Source organism: Pelodiscus sinensis, chromosome 17 (assembly GCF_049634645.1).
Source record: "Pelodiscus sinensis isolate JC-2024 chromosome 17, ASM4963464v1, whole genome shotgun sequence".
In the NCBI taxonomy this organism is placed as follows: Eukaryota; Metazoa; Chordata; order Testudines; family Trionychidae; genus Pelodiscus; species Pelodiscus sinensis.
The window spans coordinates 24,117,615-24,143,847 of record NC_134727.1 but is presented as its reverse complement, the minus strand read 5'-3'; the positions used below and the strand labels follow the sequence as shown (position 1 = coordinate 24,143,847).

Genomic DNA, 26,233 nt, shown 5'->3' with positions numbered 1-26,233 from the left:
ATTCTCAATAAACACAGTGTATTGCCTTCTCCTCTAAAAAGATCCCATGTGCTTCTTTTAAGCACAATATACTGACACCCAGCCATTTGCCAGACAGGCCAGGCTGCTAACAGGTGTTTTTTAGACTAGGATGCATACATGGGACTCTGGCCCCATGACTTGTGTGCCAATGTATATTAAGGCAAGGGAAGGCCATTCTTCTATCTCTGCAGCCAGGGCATTGCTGCAACAAGTGTACATGCAATCACATGAAAAGCAAGGAAAAGCATCTGTGCAGAGAGGGCGGAGTATAAAAAGGGAAGAGTTTTAATGGGAAGGGAGTTTATTTCAAGCCTGTAGCTGTTCAGTGTTAATATACATGTCAATACAGGAAGTGTCTTCTAATGACATGGGGAAATGAGGAGAGTTTTTCAATCATCTCCTTCTTAGCACATACAGATGTATTCATAATTATCCTGTGCCTGAGGGCGACAGGCACAGGTGGGCTCCTAAAGGACTTGTGTTCCTGCCAGACAGCGCAGCCTGAAAGAATAACAGGCAGACAATTGGAATGCCATTTATCGTGCAAAACACAATAAAACCTGGAGCGTTCTTCCTGTCTGAGAGACTCATAAATTATGAAAATTAACCTGCCTCAGGCCACGGACATATTGTTTTATTAAAGTGTGGATGAATAAACTTTAAAACTGAGAGGGGAGGAGGGAGTCCTCCTGGCTTTTCCTTCGGCCTCCATCCCTCTGTCATACAGTTGTCTGCTTATGTTAATCCAGTTAGTCACAACTGTACCTTTAAAGTCAACTTATTTACTTTGGTGCAAAAGCATGGCTGCCCGCTTGTGAAATGAAAACTGTATACCAAGGGTGGGGGGAGTGGGATGGGATGTTAGGAGGGGACCTTGTGTCGCCGCAAAGTTTCTCTGCAATAGAGGTAAGTTGACTATGTTATTTTAAAGACCCAGCTGTTAAACGTTTGATTTTTATTTGTCCCTAACCTTTTTAAAGAAGAAAATGAATCCTTCCTGGCCGACAGTGGCGTAGCGAGGGAGGAATCGGGGGGGGGGGAGGGAGGAGGCAGTTGCCACACTAGCAGGGCACCAATTTAGCTGCCAAAAGTTGTGTGGACAGCCGGACAGTGGAGGGAAGGACAGTGCTAGGACCCCACGGGCGCTGGCCGCTTCCACACCTGCAGGAAATGGAAACTGAGCACAAAGTACCAGGCAGGGGCGGTGCACCAGGTGGGGGTTCAGGCTGAGCATGCGCAGAATGCAGCCCTGCCTGCGACTACAACCCCCACAATTCCCTTTGTCATCAGTTGGTCCGAGGTGCTGTTCAGTGGGTCGCAGTGTCTGGGTCCTCACCTGTAGCCCGCCCCTCCAAGAAACTGCAGCTGCTGATTGGCCAGAAAGCACATCAGTCTGGCTGGAAGTAGAACAGCCCTGTGCACCACAGGGAGCCCCCATGTGGCGGCGGGACAGGCAAGGGGTAGGAGTCTGGCTGGGGGTTGTTCCTTTTTAAAATTTACGTTAATTTTTGCTGACTTAGAAATAAATAACATATACATAGTAACAAATGATTGTGGGGGTGGGGCACAAATTTTGCCTTTGCCCCTTGGTGCATAACACTCTCGCTATACCACTGCTGGCCAAAAGCCTTTTACTACTGATAGAGCAGGACAGGGCCTAGCACCTATGAATTTACTGTCTCTTCACTGTAAATATCCTAAATCAACTACATTTTAAAATGTGCACATGAGCAAGAATCAACTAAACCAAAGGGTCATAACCTCATCTGGTTGCACTTAACTTATGTCCCTTCCTCAAATGCGCCTTTTGATGTGCTCAGTGGATCTGTAACGTCACTGAAACAAAAAAAACAGAAGTTAAGAAGCATCAATGCTGCTGGATCACTGTACAGGCGAACCCGACTTACAACCTACGACCCCCCCACACATTTATGACCTCTCTGCTCCAGCACAGCGTGACCTCTTGCCCGGCCCAGCCCTGGCTGGCTCGGGGTGCAGTTCACACTGCGCCACTGGCTCTGGGAGCCGTGGAGCCACCTACCACCCGGCACAGCCCCCTGGCTGGCTCTTGGTGCAGCTCACACCATGACGCTAGCTCTGGGAGCCGCAGAGCCGCCTATCTTCTGGCAGTGCCCTTGGCTGGCTCTGGGTTCAGCTCGCACCGCACCGCTGGCTTCAGGCGACTGCAACTCCCAGGAGGCAAAGCAGGCCTGGAACAGAACCCCCCCCCCCTTTATAACACTGTGCCTATGCGCAATAAGGGTTCGACTTATGACAGCCCGAGTTATGACAGTCCTCCAGGAACCAATTAAGTTGTAAGTGGGGGGGGGGGGCACCTGTAGGTGCCTTTGAGGCTTCCTAAGTCTCCTGGAAATAGTGATACGCGTCTGGACTGTCCTTGCTGTCTGTCTCCAGAGCACAGAGTTGTTGGGGGTGGACAACTCGGTCTAATCACTGGAGGATCCCTGTGGTTTTTTTTATTCCTCTCATGGCATCCCATGGTGGTTGGCAGTGGTAGCCTTTCCAATAACAGGTGTTAGGGCACACAGTATACCAAAGCCACTGGGGAGCAGCGCTGAAGATGGGATATGGTTTGACAGCTAAAGATGGGTGTAGATAACAGAGGAAACATGGAGTAGGATTCCTATTTGCCCTTGAATTGTGCCCAGGTTGAGGCCTGCAAGCAAACCAGAAAGTAGAGGATGCTTCAACTTCCACCAGGAGACTGGCGCTATAGTCATCATAGGAAGGTTTGCTACTCCTGCATCAGGCTCTTTTCCTGGACTCTTCCTAAGCATCACTGATGGGCTGACTTTGGTGTGTCTCCTTTCCTTTGTCAAAATGCTGGACAGCCTCATAACCTATCATAATGAACCATACAGTTGGTGTAGTGGGACCTATTTCGTTTAGTAGAGGAAGATTAGGGAGTGGGCACATTTCAGGAGGAGATGGAAGCATCAGTTGAACACAACTTACAGCTTTGCAGGCCCCAGGGCAAGGTATGGGCTAGGGCCTGCTCGGCAGGTTTTTTGGGGAAAGTGATGGGACTGGGGCTAGGCAGACCTCAACGCCATCCAGAGTGCCACGCCTCCCCAGGTAGCCCTGTGTGCTGCCTGGAGCACACAAGCACGGCATCCCTGCAGCAATGTGAAGGGCCCAGGGCTCTGGCCACAGCAGTAGTATCACCATTGGTATTACCAGGTCCTGGGTAGTGGCCTCCTTTGTCCTCCCTTCCTCAGTGGGCCTTGTCTGCTCAGCTTAGACATAGAAAGCAATTTCAATACTAAATTGTAATTGGGACAGTGGATTGTCTTACACAATTTATGGTAAGAGCGAGCCAGGGTTAAACAAGTCATCAGCTTAGCCAAGTAAACAAAAGGGGAGACCAAAAAATTCTGAATTGTCTACTCGCTCTCACCTCGGATCTGGTTTAAGCTTTCATAATTCTCTTCCAAGATCTTTGCATTGACAGAGTGATCAACTATAGAGGGGGGGGAGGCAGGGGTGTGTGTGTGTGTGTGTGTGTGTGTGTTCGTTCATTCACATGGCTGCATTTTGGGGCAGGTGTTGGGGAGAAGAAGGGTTGGCAACTTTCACTTATCTCAGCCTCTGGATACTTGCAGGTCAGGTGGACTTTACTTGAGCTTTGCATTGTCACAGTTTCAGGCCCTAGCCAGAAAGCAAGATCAGCTGTAATAGCTTCTGATCTAAATGTTCGTTCTCTCCTAAAGATCTTGCTGATTCCATGAACTGGTGATCGGGGGGGGGGGAGATGAAAGCTGTTAGAATAGATTAAATTCAGGTTCTAGAACTACTTGGAAAAAATGCTACCCTCCCCCTTTTTAAAGAAACCACAAACAGTCACTTGTATATTTAACAATATATATTTTATATATTTATATATATATTTCTAAATCAGAACATTCAGTTTTAACTTGTTTTTCTTCACAAACAGAAGAACTCTTACAATAGTAGACTTTCTAAAATAAATACTATTAAAATAGAGCTTCAAAATAAATATTCTATACAAAGGAAACCTTCCGTAGTAACTTTCAGGGTATGTGTGTATGGAGGTGACTGGTAGGGGAGGGAATCCTTGAACAGCTTTTCATAACATGAAAGGAAGAAAACCCCAAACCCCAGTGCTGCAAAAGAGACAGAAATGGAAGAAATAAGCTCGAGAGGTTAGTTTACTAAAAGCAATGAGAAACTGCTTCTGAAAGGCAGTAAAACATAAGTGTTGTGCCAAAGCCCGTCCCAACTTCCTTTACAGCATAGCATACCTCGGAGGGAAAACCTTTGCTTCCCCTGCACCAGGTACACAGAAGATGCAAATTAAAAACAGACATCACAGGATGCACAAAATGGGCATGTCCTCTCAGCTGCCTTCCTCCCACTTGGGCTCATGATGATGGCGGCAAGCTCCCTCTGGCCCTGTGCCAACATGACCCTGTGCCATTCTCCTGATAAGGCCCGGCCTACATGTAGGTTGACATAGCTTTGGTGCGCAAGGGTGTGTAAAAAAGCCAATCCCAAAAGCCGTAACTATCCTGACCTAATTCCCACCCCTCCCCCAGTATATACAGGTAGGTGGGGGGAAGAATGCTTCTCTCAGCCTAACTACCATCATTTGGGGAGGTGGTTTTTCTAAATCACTTGGGGGGGGGGGGAAATCCCTTCCATTGCTACAGGCTGCACCTGCACAAGGGGGTTATGCTGGCCTAGCTATGGCGCTGTAGCTGTGCTGCTGGCGTCCTTGTAGCATAGACATGGCCTAAGAGACAGGGGTAGCTTGCAGGGATCACAGACCACTTTGCAGGTCAGGATCTGTTGTCTCTGCATGAGAGGAAAGCAGCTTATTTCATGCAAACTAGGTGTGGCTCTAGCCTAGATAGATTTACATAGCATATTCCACTGTCCCTGTATTCTTTGTCTCAGGAGTGGCATGAGGTCACGGTGGAAGTATGTCCCTTATAAGTGAAGGGGGAGGAGTGGAGGCAAAAAGGGGAAACTTAGTAGATGGCTGGAAAAATACTCTCCATCAGCATAGCAGCCAAAGGCATCTAAAGGCATAGCGTCATATTGTCAAGGCTCCTCTGGCCTGGTCTAACCCAGAATCTTTTGAATGCTATGCAAGAAGCTCAGCAACTTTGTTGCTATGCCTCAGGCAAAGAGCTGGTGAAACATGCTGCCTGATTGCTACACCAAAAGGGGCTTGAAGAATACAAGGAGTTTCATTCTGCTACATTTACCACTGCACTAACACATCCACTAATGCTTTACAGTCTTTCAGCCTAGGATCAGCTTACATTATAGCAGGGTTTATATATTAAAAGAAACCAATGGAGATAGGTGTTTACAACTATATACAAGGAAAGTAAAAGTTGCTGGCGGCCATTTTCATTAGAAGAGAATTTAAGAATATGGAGTCGCTCTGTGTGAGTGTGTGTGTGTGTGTGTTCGTTCACATGTGTGTGGTGTGGCACAACAGAGATCCAGAGATCATTCTGATATGATGTTTGTTTGCAGTAACATGCATCCGGCCAGCAGGATTTCTATTGAAAATCTGCACTAGGATATCCTGCTGCACTAACCTATGGCCTGGGGTCATTAGAAAATGTATAGCTGGAGGCCATTTGGACATTGCATATGTTCAAGGTGGAAGATTGCTGATGTAGATCTCTGTGTTTGTTGCCACGTCTTTTAATCCATTTGCACTTAAAGAAAATGACATCATTCCATTAAATAGCAATGCCTTATACATTCAACCAGCAGTTCAGCCAGTTTGAGGCTTTTCCTTTTTTTTCTTAGCAAAATTCCCTCTGAGTTGTGCATGACTAAACATACAAACCTCTTCACAGCACACACAGTACAGTATCTTCCACACAGTATTTTCCAGGTGAGGGTAAGATACAGGACTCAGTATCTGATAACATAGATGTAGTATCTCTTTTCTATGATTTATCATAACAAGCCAGCTAATGCTATAAATACAAAAAAGGAAATTAAAAAAAAAACAATTCCCCACTTAATAAATATCTACAATTAAACTTAAGAAAAAAAAGTCACCCGCTCATAAATGATTTCTTAAGTAAAAATTAAAAAAAACACCTCCCATCAGTACATTTGGAAAAACAAAACAGCAATTGTATCACAACCAAGCAAATGTGATTTCTGGAAAATGCTACATGAGCTTTGCCTATTGCTTATCTAATTAAGATGACATTTCTCTGTCATTGCTCTGCATTTACGTAGTACATTTCCTCTAATTAAAACACACACACACACACACGCACACACACACTTTAGATCAGCTTTCAGCATGCAACAAGTACCTATCTATCTGATTTGTTGCATGTTAAGACTAAGGTTTTTGAATAGCACCTTGCAGTTGTTAAGAGAAAGGGGTTACTGCAGTGTAAGGGAGGGAAGAGCTGGCCCTTGTACAAGTGCACAGACAAAGATTATGATCATCAGCTACAGAAAAACAAGGGCCGGGTTCCATAAATATGCACCCTTGGCTTTCCCCAGTACTCGTTCACACTAAAATAGACACTTTTTAATTTCTCTATTTACACTTTTCAAAGACACACTATTATACAGAAAAGTCAGAAGTTGAGCAGCAGCAATAGAAATCAAGGAAAAAATATTTCAAGCAAATGTCATTCTGCCAAAAAAAAGTGTTCTTAATATTATCAGCAAAGTAAGCCTGAAGAGTTTGTTCTGTGAGAACTAGTATTGGATTGATGTTCATTAAAAAACAAACAAACAAAAATAACCATACATGTGTATTGTGCCCAGTTTTTCTTGACCTTGCTTTTACTACAGCTTGAGAAGGTGGGAGGTGGAAGGGGGGAAAAGAGGGAAGGGAGAAGAGAGAAATCAAACTTCTCAGCTTAATAGGATTTCTGTGTCAGCATTTGCTGAAAGAAAAAAAAAAACCACACTGCAGAAGCTGAATTAATTCAAAGCCCCTTTGGAAAAAAGTTTTACTGCTAATGTAATAAATAATAGCGGTCTCATTTAGTAAACTTTTAAAATATGAAACTGTAGACTTAGGCTCACTAGCAAAATGACAATGTAAAATTTCAAAAGAAGTTGACATAAAGGAGTGAGGGGAGGGAAGAACACATTACGCCCATAACCCTCTTACTGTGGGAGGGAGGGGGCAAGGAGCAGAGATTCCACATGACACACTCTGTCAGAAAATAAAATCTGCATCAAAAAGGGAATGTGATGGGTCGGGCAGGAATAGACATATACCTAAATGGTAATGACAGTTATAGAAAATTATTTGAAAACGTTATTTCTGCTTCAAAGTCTGTTGTGAAAGAGGGAAGGAAAAAAGCTTTGGGAAAACATTTACTTTGTACTAAACTGGCCCTTTTAATGGTCAAGTGGAAAGAAAAATGGTTAACCCTTTACCTTCAACAGGCTGCTGGTAACAAATCATTAAATTGAAAAAGGAAGGAAACCCACCCTACATTCTAAGCCCACTCTTCATTTTGTGAATGAAAATGAATATTGCTACTGCAGATGTGCCTGCCAAGCTAATAGTTAATTATTCTTGCTGGATGTAGGCACAGCGAGAAGCCAGCACAACAAGCCAGATGGTGAAAAGACTTTTTAAGCAGCTGTACTCTGTGGTCTATGTTGGTTTTTGGCCTGGGCTCTGTAAAGTATTAAGAATCTTCCTCTATTGGCCCCCATCTGTTTAACTTTAGATAATCAATTCCAAAACCCTGAATAACCGAAAGTGCTTCAGTTTATGGAAATAGTTACTTCGGCTTTCTCTGTTGATGGCAAAAGGTTAACACACAATATCTTCAGAACACAGGTTATAACCTCCCCTCTAGTGTCTCTTCCATCTTTCCCATATCCTCCCCCATGGATCAGAAAGGCTTTTCTGGCCTGCTCACTTTGCCATCCAGTGCCACCTTGCAAATGACACTGTTTGTGTTTTTACATCTACATCCGGGCCGACTCACTTGGTCATAGCATCTCTGAGATAGTTTCACACAACCGGTGGCTGGCAGGTAGCACAGCAAGCAAGGCAGGACCAGAGAGAGGGCACTCATGAAAGACCAGCGGGCACAGCAGTTTGAATGGGAGCAGGAGCAGGGGTGGTCCGCACAGGAGCCCTCATCATCCTCGTTAGTGCAGTGGTAGAAGATGCCCTTCACCAGACACATGCAGGTGGAGTAGTTGACCAGGTTCTGTGCGGAGCAGAGGCACTCCTGGTTGCAGACCCAGCAAGAAGGCAAACTCCTTGGCAGGGCACACTCCTTGCACTTGCATTTCCCACAGGCTTCACACAATAAAAAGTGCTTGTCAGGCTCCTGAGACATGGGTCCCTTCAGATCCATGGGTTTGCAGTTAATCGCCTTGGGCTGTATCTGAACTGCTCTTGGGGAGGACTGATCCACCACAGGGGGTGGCGCCATGTGATCCAAGAGCCTTTGGTCAGAAGACGTGCTGCTGCTGCTGCTGATGGAGCTGGGCCGCCCACTGAAAGAGATCCAGGGGTGGGTGACATCTTGCTCACATCTCTGCAGATGCTGGTTCATCAACGCAGGTTCGTGGTGGCCTCGGGGGCGCTTCTGGGCAGCCATCTGGGCCAGGCTGGGATTGTCGGTGTAGTCATTCTCAATGTGAGTCGTCTTCATTTGGTCAATAGGCAGGATGGTGAGTGGATGCTGCAGCCTCCCATAGGGGATCCGACTGTCCAGTAACGGCTGCACCATGACAGAGTTTGGGACCACAGTTATGTTGTGGGGAATCCGGGGTTCCATTGGTCAGACTGTCCTTCGCCACAGGTGGGGGGGGGGGGGAAACTGCGTTAGGTGTCCTGAAAAAGAGAAGGGAAAATGGGAATGGTTCCCAAATTAACTTACATTGCCACTATGCCCAGTCCAAGGAGGGCTCCTTGCTCTAGCTGCTATTGCACTGAAGCAATTATGAGCAAAACACTCAGCAAGTGGACATGAATCATCTCCTCTTGTCCAAAGCTGGGATTCATACTAAGACTGTTTGGCTCTCACTGCTCCCACTCATTGCTAACTAGGATTTTAGGTTTAGTAGCCTTCTCTCTCTCAGTGACTGCTGGGGAGGCAAGGAAACTTGTGGAGCTTGCTGGCTTAAGAGTTATCAACCTGTTAAAATATTCTTTATCTACTCATCATGTGACCTTGTCACCTCCCTGGATCTCCACCAAGCAATGACTGGAACAGCGGGGAGCTCACCCTAGCCAAAGGTTAGTCCAACCAGTTTGGGAAGTCCTGGTTTAGTAGACTCACTCCCAGTAGCACAGAGAGTCAGGCCTGAATTAAACCTCTATGTCAGGGGTGGGGAACCTCAGGCCCGGGGGCCAGATATGGACCCAGCTTGCCTGGATCCAGCCCCTGAGGTTCAAGCCCCACCCCAAGCATTGGGGAGCCCATGCTGGCACTCCAGCCCCCCTACTGCCATGCCACAGGGCTGGAGCACACAAAATCTACAATACTAGGCTGGGCCTCCCGAAGTTCTTGTGTGCAAGGGGAATGTCTTTCTTCTTCTCTCTCAGGGCCATTTTTTTGGCTTCTCACTTGTGTGCACAGAGTCCCAGATCCTGATTTGGAGACCCCTGCCTTCCTCTGGCCATGCCTGGTCTAATTCCTCCTCCCCACCCCTGTGCACAGAGCAGAAGTCCATTCAAGTTACCAATGACAGTGGCAGACCAGTCTTCTCATGGAAAGTCACTCTAGGTTTTTCCAGGGATAATTTTGCTGAAAGCCTCTCACATCTCACTCCCATCCTCCCCATCCCTGCCCCACACCTCAGACCCATGGAAGTCAACTGTGCAGAGTTCATGTGGCAAGCCTTCCACAGACTTGAAGGATAATACTCCTACCAGTACCAACAATCCTGCAAAACTCAAAGACACTGAGGCTATGTCTACACCTCTGGCTTTTGCCAGCAGTGGCAGAGAGTATGCTAATGAAGTGCTCTTTAGCAACTTTCTCATGCTTCATTTGCATAATCTCTGCCCGAGGCTTTCTGCACAAAAACTAGCACCGTAGATGGATCCGTTTTGTGTAAAACCCCCTTTTGCACAAGATCCTTATGCCTCAAAAAAGGAAGTATACAGATCTTGCGAAAAAGGGGTTTTTTGCACAAAACAGATTCGCATACTCTCTGCCGGCAAAATCCGGCAGTGTAGACATAGCCTGAGATATGACACAGGCCCCTGGGACTACACCTCACTAAGTGCAAAAAACAGATGCCAGAGTGCTCTTTACTGCTCATAGGCCTGTGCCACGTGGCATGGAGTATGAACGGCTGCTTCCTGGTTGAAAGCCCTCCCAGAGATCCTGATGCCCTACAGGATTCAAGTTATTCCTCCCATCCCCCTTTACCCTGACTTCAGTTGGGGCATCTTACAATTCCCCAGTTTAACAGAACATATCCAGACCACCGTCTCAAAACACCCACAGCAGTACTGAACAGATTCATCTTTCTTCCTCCCCTATGAACTTGAACCCTCCCTCACCCCCTTGGGGAGCTAGAATGGCAGAGGAATTTGGAGCAGACAATGCGGGGCCCATATGTTTCGATTCTGCAGTCTGGGTTTGCTTTGCAAAAGGTCCCCAACAACATTTACTTTAATCTTTTCCAACCATGTGCAGATTTTTGCATCCGTGTGTGGAATAATTTTTATGTGCGCCAAGGCATGTGTTAATGTGTACCACCATTAGAATCAAAACCGAGCTGTGGGCACTCTGCTAATCAGCTGGGTCGCATTTGAATCTCTCCTGTGTGGCCACTCAAGCTCACAGTTTTCAGGGAGCACTGGTCCCGTTTGTCTCAACAGATTGCCTCAGCCAACTGCCCTCCATCAGACAAATCTTGGCTTTAAAAAGCACAGGTTTTCTACTTCTTTCATCCCCATTATGGGAAACAGAATAAAAAGGAGGATATAGGCTTTATTTAGCAGCCCAGTCATTTAAGATAGCAACAACAATCGATAGGTGCAAATTACAGGCAAAGCTCACTTCAATGGAGACCACAGAAAATGTGATCAGAGATCATATCACACAAATAATTTGGTTATCTGCATCAAACATGAAGCAGAAAAACGTATAGTCTAAATGCAGCTTACTAGCCAGAGCAGCTCAACCATCTATTGCTATAGTTTCTAATTTCATTGAAAGAGTGCAATTTATCCTGGAGCCAGTCCAAGGATTCAACTGCAGCGTAGGACACGAAACCACAGGAAGTATCTAAACTTAAATCAAAGAACGGAAACTACTTGGTTCAAATTTAGAAAATGCACATTGTTTTCAATGTGATGGGCCATTTCCTTGCAGAGTGACCTTTATATTTATGAATTATGTTCAGGATCAGTTTAAAGCAGCAGCAAGTAAAACGTCAGATTAAGTTAAAGGGGGCTTTTTGAAATCCAAATGTAGTGAGCTGGTCAGGATTGTTTTTTTGTTAAAGTCTTAAAAATGTGTGAAAAATTTGGATTTTACACCAAGAGGTTAGGCAGTGTGGACTGATTTATTCATAAATGTTGTCTATATGGAAAGAGCTCATTACTCTTTAAGAGCCACTCAATCTCCTGGCCTAGAACTTTGTGTGTTTATGCAACATACACAGAGCATCCCGTACAACGTGGCTGTTAAATCATTTCTCACAAGTTAAATTAATTGGATGAAAAATACTGTACCAAGAACCTCCCTCCCACAACAGACAACCCTTCCACCACCATACATCAGAGAATTTTTTTTTTGGGAGGTGGAATTAAGTATCTGCTTTAAAATGATGTCCAGAGCCCATTATTAAAATAACATTCTCTTTTATTGACATTTGGGATCTGATCCTAAGAGGTGCAGAGCACCCTCAAATACAGTAAAACCAAAAGGAGGTAAAGTAGCTTAGCACCTCACAAAAGGCACTCGGCATCTTGCAAGATAGGGCTCATGCACTAAAAATGGACTATGGAACATCAATCTGTGGTCAGTACAGCACATGCCTTTTCTGCTGTATTAGCATACTTGGTCGCTGGACTTAAAGAGAGTCTGCCACACGACAAAAAAAACAGGACAAAATGTTTTATATCTAGAAGGAATAGTGAAGCTATTTATGCTATCTTAGTCTAAGCCAGTGTCCTTTGCCATTTAACAATTCACTAGTTACTCTTCCTCCTCAGTCATTCATAAAAAAAACCTTCTTAGATTATTCATTGAGAATATGTTCCTAAACAAAAACAAAACCGAAATATTCACAGTTCTTGCAAGTAGAAAGGTTCTGAAAGCACTAATTTCTTAACTGCATGAGCTGCTGTGATGAAATATTGCTTAATTTTCTTTAAAAAAAAAAAAAAAGACAATGATTTCCAATAAGTTGTACATTTCATCTAATTCAGTGTCATAGTACAGGAAATATTTACTAAAGCTCAGAGTTCAGTATTATATAACATGTTAATCACTGAAATTTGTCAGCCAGAGATTATGCATTTAAAGGAAGACAGTTGGCTCTCACAAGAGCCTAGCTTTTTAAAGCTAAGACACTCGAGATGCAGCTATTTCAGTTGGAAAGGTGTGCACTCAGTCTGGCTGATGTTGGTACGAATGTAGCTGGAACTGTATAAAATGGAGGAATACTGCACCATATTAAAGCAGTCCTGTTTCATGCCCTTTATCTCTGTACCAATGGCTCTCTCATGACAGATCTTTTTAAAAATTAAAAATAGCGCATATGTACTTGCAGCTTCCTAATATCCATTAGGTTCTAATGGAATCCTGGCTGTACTTGATTGAAATCAGTGGAGTTGTGCTCATTCACAGCAGGTCTAAAGTGGGCTGAAAAATCATGATTTAAGGCATGTTATGCTGGAGAGAACATTTGTACGATAGGGCAGTGTCTAATGTAACTGCTTGAGCTCAGCATTTAGCTTAACTTTACAAACTATGGGTTTGATCCCACACTGCTGAATTCACGGCAAATGGGTGCATACCGCATCAAGGAACAGGAACCATCTTAGTGATAAAAGGCAGCTGTCCTGCAAACACCACAATGTTTACAAGGGAACTTAAGACAGTACTACATCTAAAGGGCCATGCAAACACAGCTAGTTACATGGAATGAGCAGGAATCACTTGCATATTCAAAATATTCCACTGAGTCAGACCTCCATCATACAGAGACTCTAGCCAGGTTCAGCAACTGTTATACTCTGTGATAGGTCATATGCAGACCGACATGAGCAGGTGGTTTAATTGGGATATTTAATGTTGGTGAGAACAGCAGTTTTATTTCCTGAATTTAAGTCCCCCTACTTCCCAATAAAAAGCCGCCCAAAGGGATTTTAAGACAGTTACTGTTGAAAATGTCTCAATCACTTGGCCAAAGGTGAGGAAGTCTCATTACTCCTATTTCACAGATGGGGAAACAGACATGGAGATGTGAAAAACCCAGATTTCCTAGATACCACACTTCAGACACACTGTCTCTTTAGAGTATCTCTTAAAATGATATAAACATCCTACCATTTTTTGCTGTTAAATTTCCTCTCCCTGTTCCATACCAAGGTTAGTAGCTATGTAAAACCCCAGTATGGCTAAGACTTCTACAAAAATTCCCTGAAGCATAAGTACCTTGTATGATGCAATAACTTGTCTTTTCTGTGATGGCTCACTCAACCTCTCTGCAGCAAACACTCTGAGCAGCTGGTCAGAGCACTGGGAACTGACATACTCCCCCAAGCTTCATCCCCTTTTACTTTAGTACCGGGGTCCCAGGATAGAAAGAGACCTCAGAATTGTCGACAAGCTTCTTGGAGGCTGAATGTTTAGAAAATGGGCAGATGCACTGGACACTTAAGTTCTATTACGTATTTAATGAATGGATCCTGACAGCCACAAGAGAGGGGAAGAAGGATCTTTCTTTGGATGAAATATTAAACTGCCTGTAAAATAGTAGCAGTGCCCTACCACAGCAAATCAGCACTGGGTTGTGAACCCAAGCTCCGCTACAGGACAGCATGAAACTGATCACTGTGACTGAAGAAGCCCTGGACGTAAGAGAGGCTAAACTGGACAGCTTAGTCTGTGCTTTTCTGAACTGATATATCTGGTTCTGGCTGCCAAAGCAATCCTGGTTAAAGAAATTGCTAGAATTCATCCAAAAATGATTTTCTGATGAGAAATAGAACTCTTCTGCTGGTTAGGGTTGGCCAGTTGAAGCACCGTGGAAAGGAACAGACAAGATGTTTGTGCTACCACTGGACTGTGAACAGAGATTTCAGGTGTCTAGTGATATGTGAGCATCACTCACAGATACTCCAAATACCAGATTCACCTAAATGCCTTCATTCTGTTCATACAGATGTGCGATGTGTTGTTGGAAGTGCCACTGCAGGGAATGATATAGGCAGCTTAATAGGTGACCTGCATTTCATCTGCAAGGAAAGAATTAATTGTGTCATAAAAAGGAGATGGACAGAAGGAGCTGCTGCTTTTAGTTGTTTAAAAGAATGAAAAAACTTGCAGCTCTCATAGGTCCCTCACAGATAACATTTGAGCCAATATTCAGGCAAGAATGTATAATCAAGGTTATTGCTCTTTATAAGAGAATTAGTAAAAACCAAACCAAACCAAAACCAAAACCAGAATTGCCATAGATTTTAGACGCCAATTTTCTTTCAACTCCTTGCATAAATAAGTAAGCCAGAAAATAAAATCCATCGAAAGTTACAAACTTGAATTTAAGATCTGTGAGGCAAAGCCCATCAAATAGCAAGATGCTTAGTGAAGAACCGCTATCAACCAGGGTTGTCAATGAGTAGTCGATTAGACGATTAACCAGTAAGGCTAGGCCTGTATCAGAGGTAGCAAGGGTGGGGGGAAGCAGGAGCTGATGCTGCAGGGAGCTGGTTTAAAAGCCTGTTTTCCCCAGCACCAGACTCACAGTGCCGCTTGGCCAACCTTCTGGCGTTTCCCCCTCCCCCCCCCCGCGCTGTTGCCTCTATCAGAGGCAGCAGCATGGGAGGTGGTGGGGGCCAGGGGAGGCTGCTGGATAGACACTGCTCTGTGGGGAGCTTGGAACCGCCTCGGAAAGGGGCTGCTGCCACCCCACACTGCTGCCTCTGTATCAGAGGCAGCAGCGCAAGGCGGTAGGCAGCCAGCTGTCCATGAGGGGAGCTGTTTTTTAAACTGGCTTTCCTCACAGACTGGCTCCCGCCTAGGACCCCACGCTGCTGCCTCTGGTACAGAGGTAGCAGCATTGGATGCCAGGGGGCTCCCTGGGAGTGGGGTCAGAGTGCACTGGGAGCGGAGCCGGAGTGGGGACTATAAAATAGTTGACTAACTGCTAAGAATTCATGCGGTTAGTCAACTATTCTATTACCTGCTATCAAGTAGCAATCAAATAATGTAATTATTGTGTAGACTATCTACAGTACAGTCAGCTCCCAGACAGAGTAGTACCTTTAAGGTCCTACTGATATTCTTTAAGTTAATGGGGCTGCCTTTCGGCCCTGATTCATGCAAGATATGTAAAAACATGTATACAAATTTAAGCACACAAGTACTCTCAGTTCACACTATTGTATGGATGCATGCAAAAAATACCATATTTCAAAGCACCAGTATAATTCTGGATACAAATTCTGTTTTAATTTATATTAAAGAATAATATACCAACAACATGCAAATAAAATAGTTCAATCATTAGTAAATTCAGACATGCTGTTAGTATTAAGCCAGGCACAAATTCACCAAGTCTGACAATATAGGCAGAAACCAAACAGAAGGCAAATCATGAAGTAGGTGTTTTCAAATTGATTTTATGTTTAATTTTAAAGTTAATTCCAATAAGTCGACTGAAATTACTTTGAAACAGAGAATTCAAGAATAAACATTCATTTAGAGAAGATTTGCATTTTTCTACCCCCATTCAAAAGTAGGAGTGTCCACATAATACATCTGCATTGTTTGATATAAAAAACAATATACAACCATTTATTGGAATTAACTTTGTGGCTAATTTCACTAAATTGACTGCAGTTTCTGTGATCCCTTTTCACCATTTCCTCTTCTCAGTATCCAAACTACTATTTTTGTGCATAACACTCACCTAAAACTTTAGGATTTGCAAATATTTTAAAAAGAAAAAAGGTAAAAAGTAGTTATGGTACCATTTCAAATCTGGAAGTTTTGTAGATGTAGAATTTATTAAAAATTCTATAATTTTTTCCTATAAAATTGTATATAGTTTTTGGACTATCCTATTGAATGTAATAGAATATATATATAGTACTTACTGTAGAACTGTGTGGAATGGTTTATATAATCCTACAGAAGAGCTCATTCTCTATTAAATTCTGCAAGTTTTAAAGTAATTTCTATAGGATCCCACTAGTTTCTCTTAAATTCTTTTGGATTTTCATAATGGTTGGGCAACTTCTAGTTCCTGAAAAACAGAACAGACTTTGAATGACTTATTTAACCTTGCTTCAGAGGGGTAGCCTTGTTAGTGTGAAACTGGACTTAAACAATGAATAGCGCTCCCCTCATCCGCTATTTATTTTGGAACTGGACCTTTAATAACTCCATTCATCTGAAGAAGTGGGTTTTGATACCATCTACATGTTTTGTTAGTCTTTAAGGTGCTGCTAGACTATTTGTTGTTTTAAGTTTGGAGGTATGCATCTTCATACAATTAGTTAAATAGCTAACTGTTTAATATTGATATTTTTTCAATCTAACACCTTGTAACCATGTTGTAATAGCAAGATAATGAAAATGGGGGTCTGATTCTTCACCACTTATGGGGGAAGCAGTCCCACTGATGTCACCTGAGGAAGGGCTGCAAGATCAGGCCTTAAAGAAGTGGCCTTCGATGTATTTAAGAGACATAACTGTCTTGATTCTGACAGATGTTATGCCTATTAATCAATAGAACTTGCAGTTACTCAGCACTCATCTTTCACCCACCTAGGACCAGGTCCAAGATACCCTTCTTTTGCCCAAGCAGCTTTTGCAAGGTGCAATTAAAAAGCAAACATTGGACCTAATGACATCTAAATAAAAGCCCCCCTAAACATTGCTTTAAACTTATTCCATCATAAATGCATTTCTAGCTGAAGCTAAGTAATAATGCAATATAGAGCTAGAGTTAGAGCTCTATGATTGTTCATCTCAAGTATTGACTCATGGGTCATATTACCCCTTTAAATTAACATTCTGCTTCATAAAGGCAATTTCTCAGGGACAACAGTTGTCCTTCAGCCTCATGCCTTTCAACTGCATCACGGTCCTCACCTTGTCACATGGAGAGTTTGGTTGGTGCCTCTCAGGTAAATTGATTATTTTCTAAAAAACAGAGGCTATTCTATAGCACTAGAATGTGGCGCTCTTGTGATTTGCTCCACCCTTACTGCCTCAAAGAACTGCCTGCAATTTATATCAAATACCTGGAACTAACTTCTGCAACACTGGAGAGTTACTAAACCGCATCAGAGAGATCCTTTTGAACTTGCAATAAATCAATCAAAAATTACACCTTGTTGAACTTCGCTCTGGTTCAGATACCTTTCACTGCATGAAGGTAACCGGATGGGATAGGAAACAGTGCAACCCAAGTTTCTCCCCCGAGCCCCATAACATAACCAATGCAAACATTTCTAGCATAACAAATACTAATTTTGATTTGCTATATCATCCTTCCAAAGATTGCATAGTGTTTCATAAGGATTAATAAAACATCACAACTCTGCATGAGATATGTATGTGGAAACAGGCAGAGATATTAAGGGCAAAATCCTGAATTCTTTGAAGTCAATCCTGAATTCTTTGCCCTTGACTTCAGTGGGCCCGAATTTCACTTTAAGCAACTTGCCAAAACTCATACAGTGGATCAGTGACGGAACTCGGAATAGAATCCAGATCTTTTGACCACCACTCAGATATACCTTCAGAATTTCAACCCAGATGAAGTGAATTTTGATTTGGGCAAGGCTATGCTGAACTCAGACAAATCTCAGCAACTCCTTATGTACAAAATTATCCAGAGATGAAGACCAAAATATCAGGGGCATGTGTTAAGAATGAAGTGAAGACATGCCATAAAAGGCACATCATTGGCCAACTGGAGGAACATGCCAAAAGGGCTAACTGAAATAATCCTTCCATAGCACAGTAGTTACGGAAAAATGTATGGACTTAACATGTGGGACATGCAAAGAGCAGCCCAATGTAGACAGGAGTGGCAAAGCTTTGTTGATACTCTAAAAGACATTTTACAGCACAGGAAGGATTCAGAATGGTGAATCAGGTTCACTGTATAACTACCATCAAAACCCTAACTCATTCTGAATCACAGAGATAAAAAGCTGAACGGTATCTAAAGAAATTCTAACCTTGCCTTTGGTTAGAACCTCTTAACTGGACACCTCAAGAGTAGTAAATGATGTGCTATGACCAGCAGGAATCTAAAGATCCTATGAAGTCTTCTGAAGATTTAGTTGGAGGGGTTATAGGTGAAGAGAAAGCTTGCTTATTGGTACAGAAAATCTTTTACAAAGAAAAAGCTTAATGTCATAAAAGGCTAGAAATACACACTAAGGCGGTATAGATGCGATTCTGTTGAAAATGGCAGACTTTTTCAAAAGATCCTGTACTCCTTGAGTATTTGCCGTTTTCAACAGAACCGCATCTAGACCGTAGTTTTACTTTTAAAATGGCTCTTTCGAAAGAGCACCATGATGCAATTATGCAAATGAAGCACAGGATATTTAAATCCCGTGCTTCATTTGCAATTTCGAAGTGTCTAATTTACATCCCTCTGTTGAAAGAGGGATGTAGTCTAGACACAGCCTAAAAGACATGACACTCCCTACCAAAAAGGGTTGTAGAAAGTATGCATATGTGTGTGAGAGAGATAAGATATGTGGATATGGGTAGAATGTCTATAGCTTCAATAAGTCAGATCTGATTTAAACTGCAAGCTCTTTGGTGAAATTTCTTTAGTGTTTAGCACCTTTTTGTACATACAAATAAATAAGAGGTTTGAGTTCCCTTCCTGCCTAATGGCCGTACCTGTGTGAGGATAGTTAGTTTTTCCTCCGAGAAGAATAAGGGGCAGGAGAGGGTAGAGGAGAAATAAAGTTTAGTGGGGAAAAAATCTGATTTTTTAAAAATGAGGCATTGATTTAAGATTAGGCCAATGGCTCTGACATAGGAGAAGCTGAAAATATAGGCTTGTAAACTTTTCAAGAAGTACCCTGTCCAGTCTCTTTCTTACAGCTTGAGATTTGGGCTGAGAAATTTTCAGATCTCTGAAGGCAATAGATTCTCTTATTGTTTAGCTAAAACAAAATGTTGACATACAAAAATAAAAGCCACAGAAGTTAAAGAACACTTATAGAATTATAGAAGTTAACAACACTAACTGTTGAATGCTATCAGAGGATTTTCTAGTAAGTGAAGAAAATTATACTACATTAGCTCTTACATTTAAGAAAAACAACAACCCACCCAGTCATAATATTTGGCCAGTTATTTTTGTAAAAAGAGATACAGCTTTAGACACGAGACCTGGATTTGGACAGCTGTATAGTCAACCTGTTTGATGAGCTTTCTACTTATATTGAGGTATGGGGTAGCTAGTATGAACTAACTCAGTGCGAGAAAAAGATTGTTAGGGCCATTTTATTTAAGACTCCTTTTTTAAGGAGCATTTTCACACCATGGTCAGGGAAAGATTAAAACAACTTTTCTTTTGCTCTTTTAGGAGACAAACAAGTTGTTTCCCCCTTTATATATCTCACAGGGGATTTCAAAAGCACTGCAAGATTTAGAAATGTTTCCTTAATTGTGCAATAGCAATAGAGTCCTTTCTATCAATAGAAGATCGCCTGTGGAATATGGCACATTTATCAATGAGATATCCCCAACAGGGTTCCAATAACTGAAAGCAACCACTCCTTCCTTGGTCATTCATTTTTATATTAAGGAGGAGGAGCTAGTCATGAAAATAATTGTGATTCAGTGCACAAATGACAGCTTTATCCTTTAGCAGCCAAAGTCAGAGAGGACTGACTTAATATTGAACATGCAGTGTTTCAATTTTCTCTTTAAAGCTGAACTGAGATTTCTGTAAATTGACTGTTAGCATACCATGTCTTTAAAATGATTTGAAACAAGGGAAGTTTGAGAAGTTTTAAAGAATAAGAGACAAATTATTCTCTACTCTGGGAATTCCATAAGGTTTCGTCCTTGTACCTGCTTTAAAAAATGTGTGCAATTCAATATTTTTAAATTGAGAACGCAGATCCTTTTGGAAAGATTCTATTGCAGAAAAATCAACCCCTGTAATACATTACTTCTCATCACTTGAGGAGCAAGAAGGAATGAAGTCCATTCCCCTTGTGATTAATGCTGATTCCTGTTTGCACTGCCATTTCCAAGGTCTGCTTTTCCAATCCTGCTCTCCTCTTGGACTTCTGTGCCTTGCATATGTCTCTCTGGTTTTCCTATTTCCTTTCTGATAATGAATTTCCAGACTATATCGTTTCTAGTCTTGTCTTTCCACTATGACGCCAGGACTAGTACCAGAAAATAACCTAGCTCGTCCTCTCAGCTACGCACTTAGTGAAGAAGGGCTCTCAAGGCGTTTTTCTCCATGTTTTTAAAATCTATTTATGGAGAAAATATATGTGCAAATTTACAGAATTATATGCACAAACCTACGTCTACAATTAGGTACAATTTAAAACATGTCACTACAGCTCCAATGCAAAGTTGTAACTAAGACACAAAATCGCATAGCAATACAGAGAAGACTGTGGGGGCCTAGATCAAAGATGGAGTAAGAAATAAAGAAAAAACGGAATTGCAGGACAGTTGCATGAAATAAAATGCTAAAGAGCAAAGGTCACCCAGTAAAGATCTGACACTCCAGTGGCTGAGCGCTAAAGTGCCCTATTATGGAAACAGCTGCGGAGCCACTTGATCCTAGCAAGGCAGAGGGCTTGGAAGAGAGAAATACATAAAATCAGTTTTCGTTCTCCGCAGAAAGCCCAGGTACAGGTTTTATTTGTCCATCTAGGGGATCATGTATGTATGCCCGTTATGGGAAGGGGATGGGGAAGAAGGAAAGGAGTCTCCATCAACAGAAGAGAAGCCCAATGCGATTCTTAAGCAAACAAACAAAACAAAAACCCCAAAGCCAACCCAACAGCCACGAAAATAATCCCAACCCACGTCTGGTAAAAGCCGCCTGTCGTGTCCAAACGCCAATACAGATGTTAATAGGAGTGCAGGAAAAGAAGCTTCAACACGAATCACGGGAACACATGCGAATTGTGTAGGAACCAGGATATTTCTTTTCTTTCAAGAATGCAAATTTCCCTTTAGGTCAAGGAGACACCAGACAGCTACACATACAACATAGGTGTAAATTTATAACTGTTAGAAAAATCGTAATATACACATTTATGTTTGTGATAAATAGCCATGCAAAGGAAATAGATAAATGCACCTAAAAAGGGAGCAAATTTTTTTCTTGGCAGGGAAGGGGATTTATTTATATAGTTATCCACAAATATGAGTCTCCCACTTACTTTAAACAGTTCAGACAAGATCATCTCTCAACAGGCGAGTTAATCCTAAATCCGAGGCAGCTCAAAGGGCCGGACCTGCAAAATCCCTGGCACGAAACACCATGAATCTCAGGGAAAGACCTGCAAGTGCTGTGCTGTCAGCAGCAGTAGCTTCCCCCTGCTCGCCTCGGCCCTCGATGTTGCAACAACTGCTGCCTGGGAAAATGGCTATTTTATGAATGGGAGGAAAGGGACCCCCTCTGCGCATGCCTGTCCTCCCAACTCTATGAATGGGTGGGCACTGAGGTCCCAAGGCGCATGCTCTGCTCTCTTTTATGAATGGGGGGCCGGAAGGGAACTTGTTGCAAGTTCCAAAGGCTAGATGTGGGTTGGGTTTTTTTTTATGAATGGATGGCAGGCAGCAGCTGCGCATGCACCACACCCCCCCAGTCTTGGGCTGAAGGTAAAGCAAACTGCAGCAGGCGCGGGGTGCATATGCAATGAGAAAAAATAAGGGGGGGCATGGGGTTATTTGCGGGGAGGGTGGAAGAGAGCATTTTGTTCGGGTTTGATCCCCACGCAGGAGCCTTCTGGTGAGTCCTTCCAATGTTCGAGGCGCCTGGTGAAGCCGAGCAGCGGCTGGGAGCGTTGTTCTTGCTACGTTTCTGGCAGTTGCTCTCGATTTTGCTGCTGCTCAGATGTAAAACTACAGAGGTCCCCGTTTCTCCGCACCCCAACTCCGAGTGCTGTAACGACAGCATGACATTTCCCCTTCCTCCCATGCAGCCTTCCTCCCGGCAGGACCATCTCCGGGCTAATTCCCTCCTGTCTTTGCCATTTCCAATGCGACTAGGGGAGTTGTGCTGATCTGCAGCGGGCAATGTTTGTGACCTGCAAAGCGCAGGGAAGCGTTGGACCACCATGAGTCAGATATTTCTACTGCGATTATTTTCTTCTCCACCCCCTTTCTCTCACCCCAAGGAAAACAGAGATTAACGCAAGGAATAGGGAACTCACATGATGTACTAGCACAAATGTTATCTTGCCTTTTCCGTTGAAATCTGTAGGTTGATCTTTACTCCTTGAGGTCAGCCAAGACTGGATTTTTCGAAATAACGCAATCTTTATACTATGTAATGGCTTTCATTAAATGGCATTCATCCCTGATTTAATCCCTCTGGAGTGCATGGGACTTCCCAGACTAGAGAGAAGCTGCTCCCTGTCTTACTGACGAACAATGAGAACATGCATCATGCTATGGCGAGGGAGAAGGAAAAACAAAGCAAAGGGAAAACAGCTCTTAGGAAAGCCTTTATTTAGGAGGAAATCTGATCATTTTGGCACACAGACATGGTGTACTTGCTTGTTTATCCAATGAATTTGCACATGAATGTGACTAGAGAGAAAGAGGGGAAATAGTCTGGAGTTGATGTTAGTGATCAGAATCTGGTATTCGATGTGGGTGGAAGAGTGACATATAAGATGAACCATCTTATTGCTGAAAATAGTTTGCCTTGCATTGTAGGTCATTTACCAGAAGTTAGGCTTCTAGTTCAGTCCTTCTACTGCAGCATAGCTAAATAACAATATCTTATCATCAGCACTGATATGCAAACTCTGCCGGGGACAATATATCTGATAGGCAATGTATGTTGATTTAACTTCAGTATAATGCATCGGGGTCACATTCTTCACTGATTTAGTCTTGCCACACCTCCAAAATTTTAATGACACCATCCTGAGGCTTTGGATGGCCTTGTGGCTGAAACTAGGCCTGTGAATTAGATGATTTGGGTTCTGATCTCAGCTCAGTTGTTGTGCTCCTGTGTAGTTTTGTGCAAGTCATATATGGCCTGATCCAATCATTCAAAGCCCTTGAAGACATAGGGAGACTGGACCATAGGCTCCATTTTTCAGGTGCTGATCACTCCAACAACTGCTTATGTCCTGCCTCATTTCCCTTGAAAATCTTGGCCTGACTGTGGATGCTGAGTATTCTGAAAATCTCCTTATATGCTTCCCATTTCCATGGGTAATCAGAGACATTTTCCAACCAAAGAAAAATGTTCTTTAGGATCCTTGCACAGACAATGCTATCACAGTAGAAATTATTATAAATAATAATTTGTTGTTTAATGCATTGTCATTATTGAAGTGGACGTGTTCCAAGTGCTGAACAGATTTTTTTTAAAACTTTTTCCACTATTGCTAATGAAGAGTGCAGTGTTGTACACCGGGTCAAATATGTCACCTACATAAAATTATTTGTTTTGAAGAAGGCAAACCTTGTAGATTGCAGTTGGTGTGTAGTATAGTCATGTATTTTGTATGTTTGGAGTACAGGAAACCTTTCCAGTTATGAACAGGGGCTGTTATTGGGCCATCCACAAATGCAAGGAGGCCAGCGAGAGAGGGAAACAGAGACGAGAAAGTCATTTATGTTCTCATGAAAATGCTTCATAATAAGACATTTAACAATCAGGGGCACATAAGACAAAACTGACCTGAGGTATCCTTTTATCTTCTAATGTATGCATTGAAAGATCTATTATCCTTGGACTTGGATAACATTAGTAGCTACCAGCTGACTGTTGGCTCCACCCCAATAGTAGGTATAATTGAAGTTCCGTGATTTGTAAAGTACTGTGAAATCTTCTGGATTAATGGTGTTACTTAAAATATTATTACTAGATCTTAAACATGCAAGATTGACAACCTTTTTTTAAACAAATACCTAAAAAAATGGAAAATGGTTGCCCAAAGTGTTTTTCTTTGCTGCTATTGCTCACATATAACATTATAGTTAAATAATTATATAAAAAGGCAGAAAAAAGGGATTTTTTTCTGCATTTTCCTGTTCAGTAGATTAGTAAATGTATGGCTATCAGAAGAAAATATAAATGTAATTTTCCTGAAGAAGGAAATGCTATAGGGCTACCCCATTGTAAATGTTATTGCTGAAGTTGAGAGGTTCAAATGCACAAAGAGCTCTGGATCAGATCACTCTGAGGCAGCACTTCTGAGCCTTTATTTAAATTTTGCAAAAGTGCTGTACCTTTATGCTGTAGTTTGCCATGGTGTAGCTGTGCTGGTTCTAGAATATTAGAAAGGCAATATCTTTTACTGGGTGGGTGAGGCAATATCTTTTATTGGAACACCCTCTGTTAGTGAAAGACACAAGCTGTCAAGGGTACACAACACTCTTCTCCAGTTTTGACTTTTTCACCTATCAAAGTTGGTACAATAAAAGGTATTTCCTCGCCCTCCTTGTCTTCTGTAACTGGATAACATGAGATTCAAATGTACCCTCTCCCAAAAATTAGAGGTGTTCAAAACTAGGTTGTGACCAAGTGCATCTGCATAGCAAACGTAATGGAAGTTCTTTGCTCCTGTACAATATGTTTTACTCCATAAATCCTCACCTGCCTATGGGGCAACTGGTAAACTACAGGTTGAACCTCTCAGGACCTCAGGGTGTTGGACTACACTGGTGCCAAATGAGAGAATTTGCTGAACCCTGGGAGGTCAATATTGTAGTGAGTGGGTCTCGTTATTTTTATTTCACCGAGGCGAATAAATGGAACAGAGCTTGCAATGCTGCTTAGTAATGTGTGACACTACAGATACACCCTATATATGCCTATGCCTAGCCAAGGCTTATCAGCTCTCTTCCTAATAAGTGTTAGTGTCGTTACACCATTTTACTGTATTGGCATAAGAAAATAAGTAGATAAAGCATGAAAAACATGCTTCCGTTTACCAGTATTGCCAGCACTCCACTGCTTGCTAGGGATGTTAAATTGTGGGTAATTCACTAATCGAATAGTCTAGACTAATAGTAATAGACTAATCGATGTGAATAGGGCGTCTCTGCTTTTGAAGTGGAGCAACAGCTCTAGGGCTGTTGCTACACTTTAAAGGCGAAAGTGCCACACGGAGTCTGGGGTCAGTTGGGGACTCCCCAGCTGATCCTGGGCTCCGTGGGGCACTGCTGCTTTGAAATGCCACCGCAGGAGCCCAGCATCAGGCTCCTCCCGGCGTTTCAAAGTGGCAGCGCCATGTGGAGCCTGGGGTCAGCTGGGGACTCTGATCCTGGGCTCGGTGTGGCATGCCACTTTGAAATGCCGGGAGGAGCCTGATGCTGGGCTCCTGCAGCAGCGTTTGAAAGCAGCAGTACCCCAAGGAGCCCGGGGTCTGGCCCCAGACACCATACAACACTGCTGCTTTGAACTACCCCCTTCTTTGCCCCCACCACTTGCTGCCTCTTTCTGCTTGCTGCTCTCTCAGAAGACATGTAGGGGTAATTTAAAACAAAATAACAGCAGGACTGGTGACTGTAAATCAATTTTATGGGACTGCAGGACACTTGGCCACACCCACAATAAGAGGACATCCAACCAACTAAAATCATGCCGGACCATGGATGTTGGCAGAGTAGAGACTGCCGGACTAGAGGGGTTCAACTTGTATTATGTTATATCAAAGAAGCCTGATGCTATAATTAAACAGTATAATGATAGGCACAGCACAGTAAGGGTTTATAATCTTTGATATAGGAACTACTAATGGAATATGGCAGAGGGGAACCCACTAGGGATAACCCACTGCACTTGAAAAAGGAAACAAAAG

At 42.8% G+C, this 26,233-nt stretch overlaps 1 protein-coding gene and 1 long non-coding RNA gene across 2 annotated transcripts in view; one reads left to right on the top strand and one right to left on the bottom strand.

Moving 5' to 3' along the window:
• Nucleotides 1-3,890: 3,890 nt before the first annotated feature.
• On the bottom strand, nt 3,891-21,823 carry SPRY4 (sprouty RTK signaling antagonist 4). Its single transcript, XM_006128538.4, has 2 exons — nt 21,626-21,823; nt 3,891-8,869 (listed from the first exon to the last, which is right to left on the bottom strand). The coding sequence occupies exon 2, from the start codon at nt 8,811-8,813 to the stop codon at nt 7,914-7,916; it is 900 nt and encodes a 299-aa protein (XP_006128600.1). The 5' UTR covers nt 8,814-8,869; nt 21,626-21,823; the 3' UTR covers nt 3,891-7,913.
• A 99-nt stretch (nt 21,824-21,922) lies between these two features.
• The window catches only part of LOC102452409 (uncharacterized), a 190,042-nt gene continuing 185,731 nt past the window's right edge, over nt 21,923-26,233 (top strand). The window contains exon 1 of the long non-coding RNA XR_012896346.1: nt 21,923-22,067. This is a non-coding gene — a long non-coding RNA (uncharacterized LOC102452409). The remainder of the gene's footprint in view (nt 22,068-26,233) is intronic.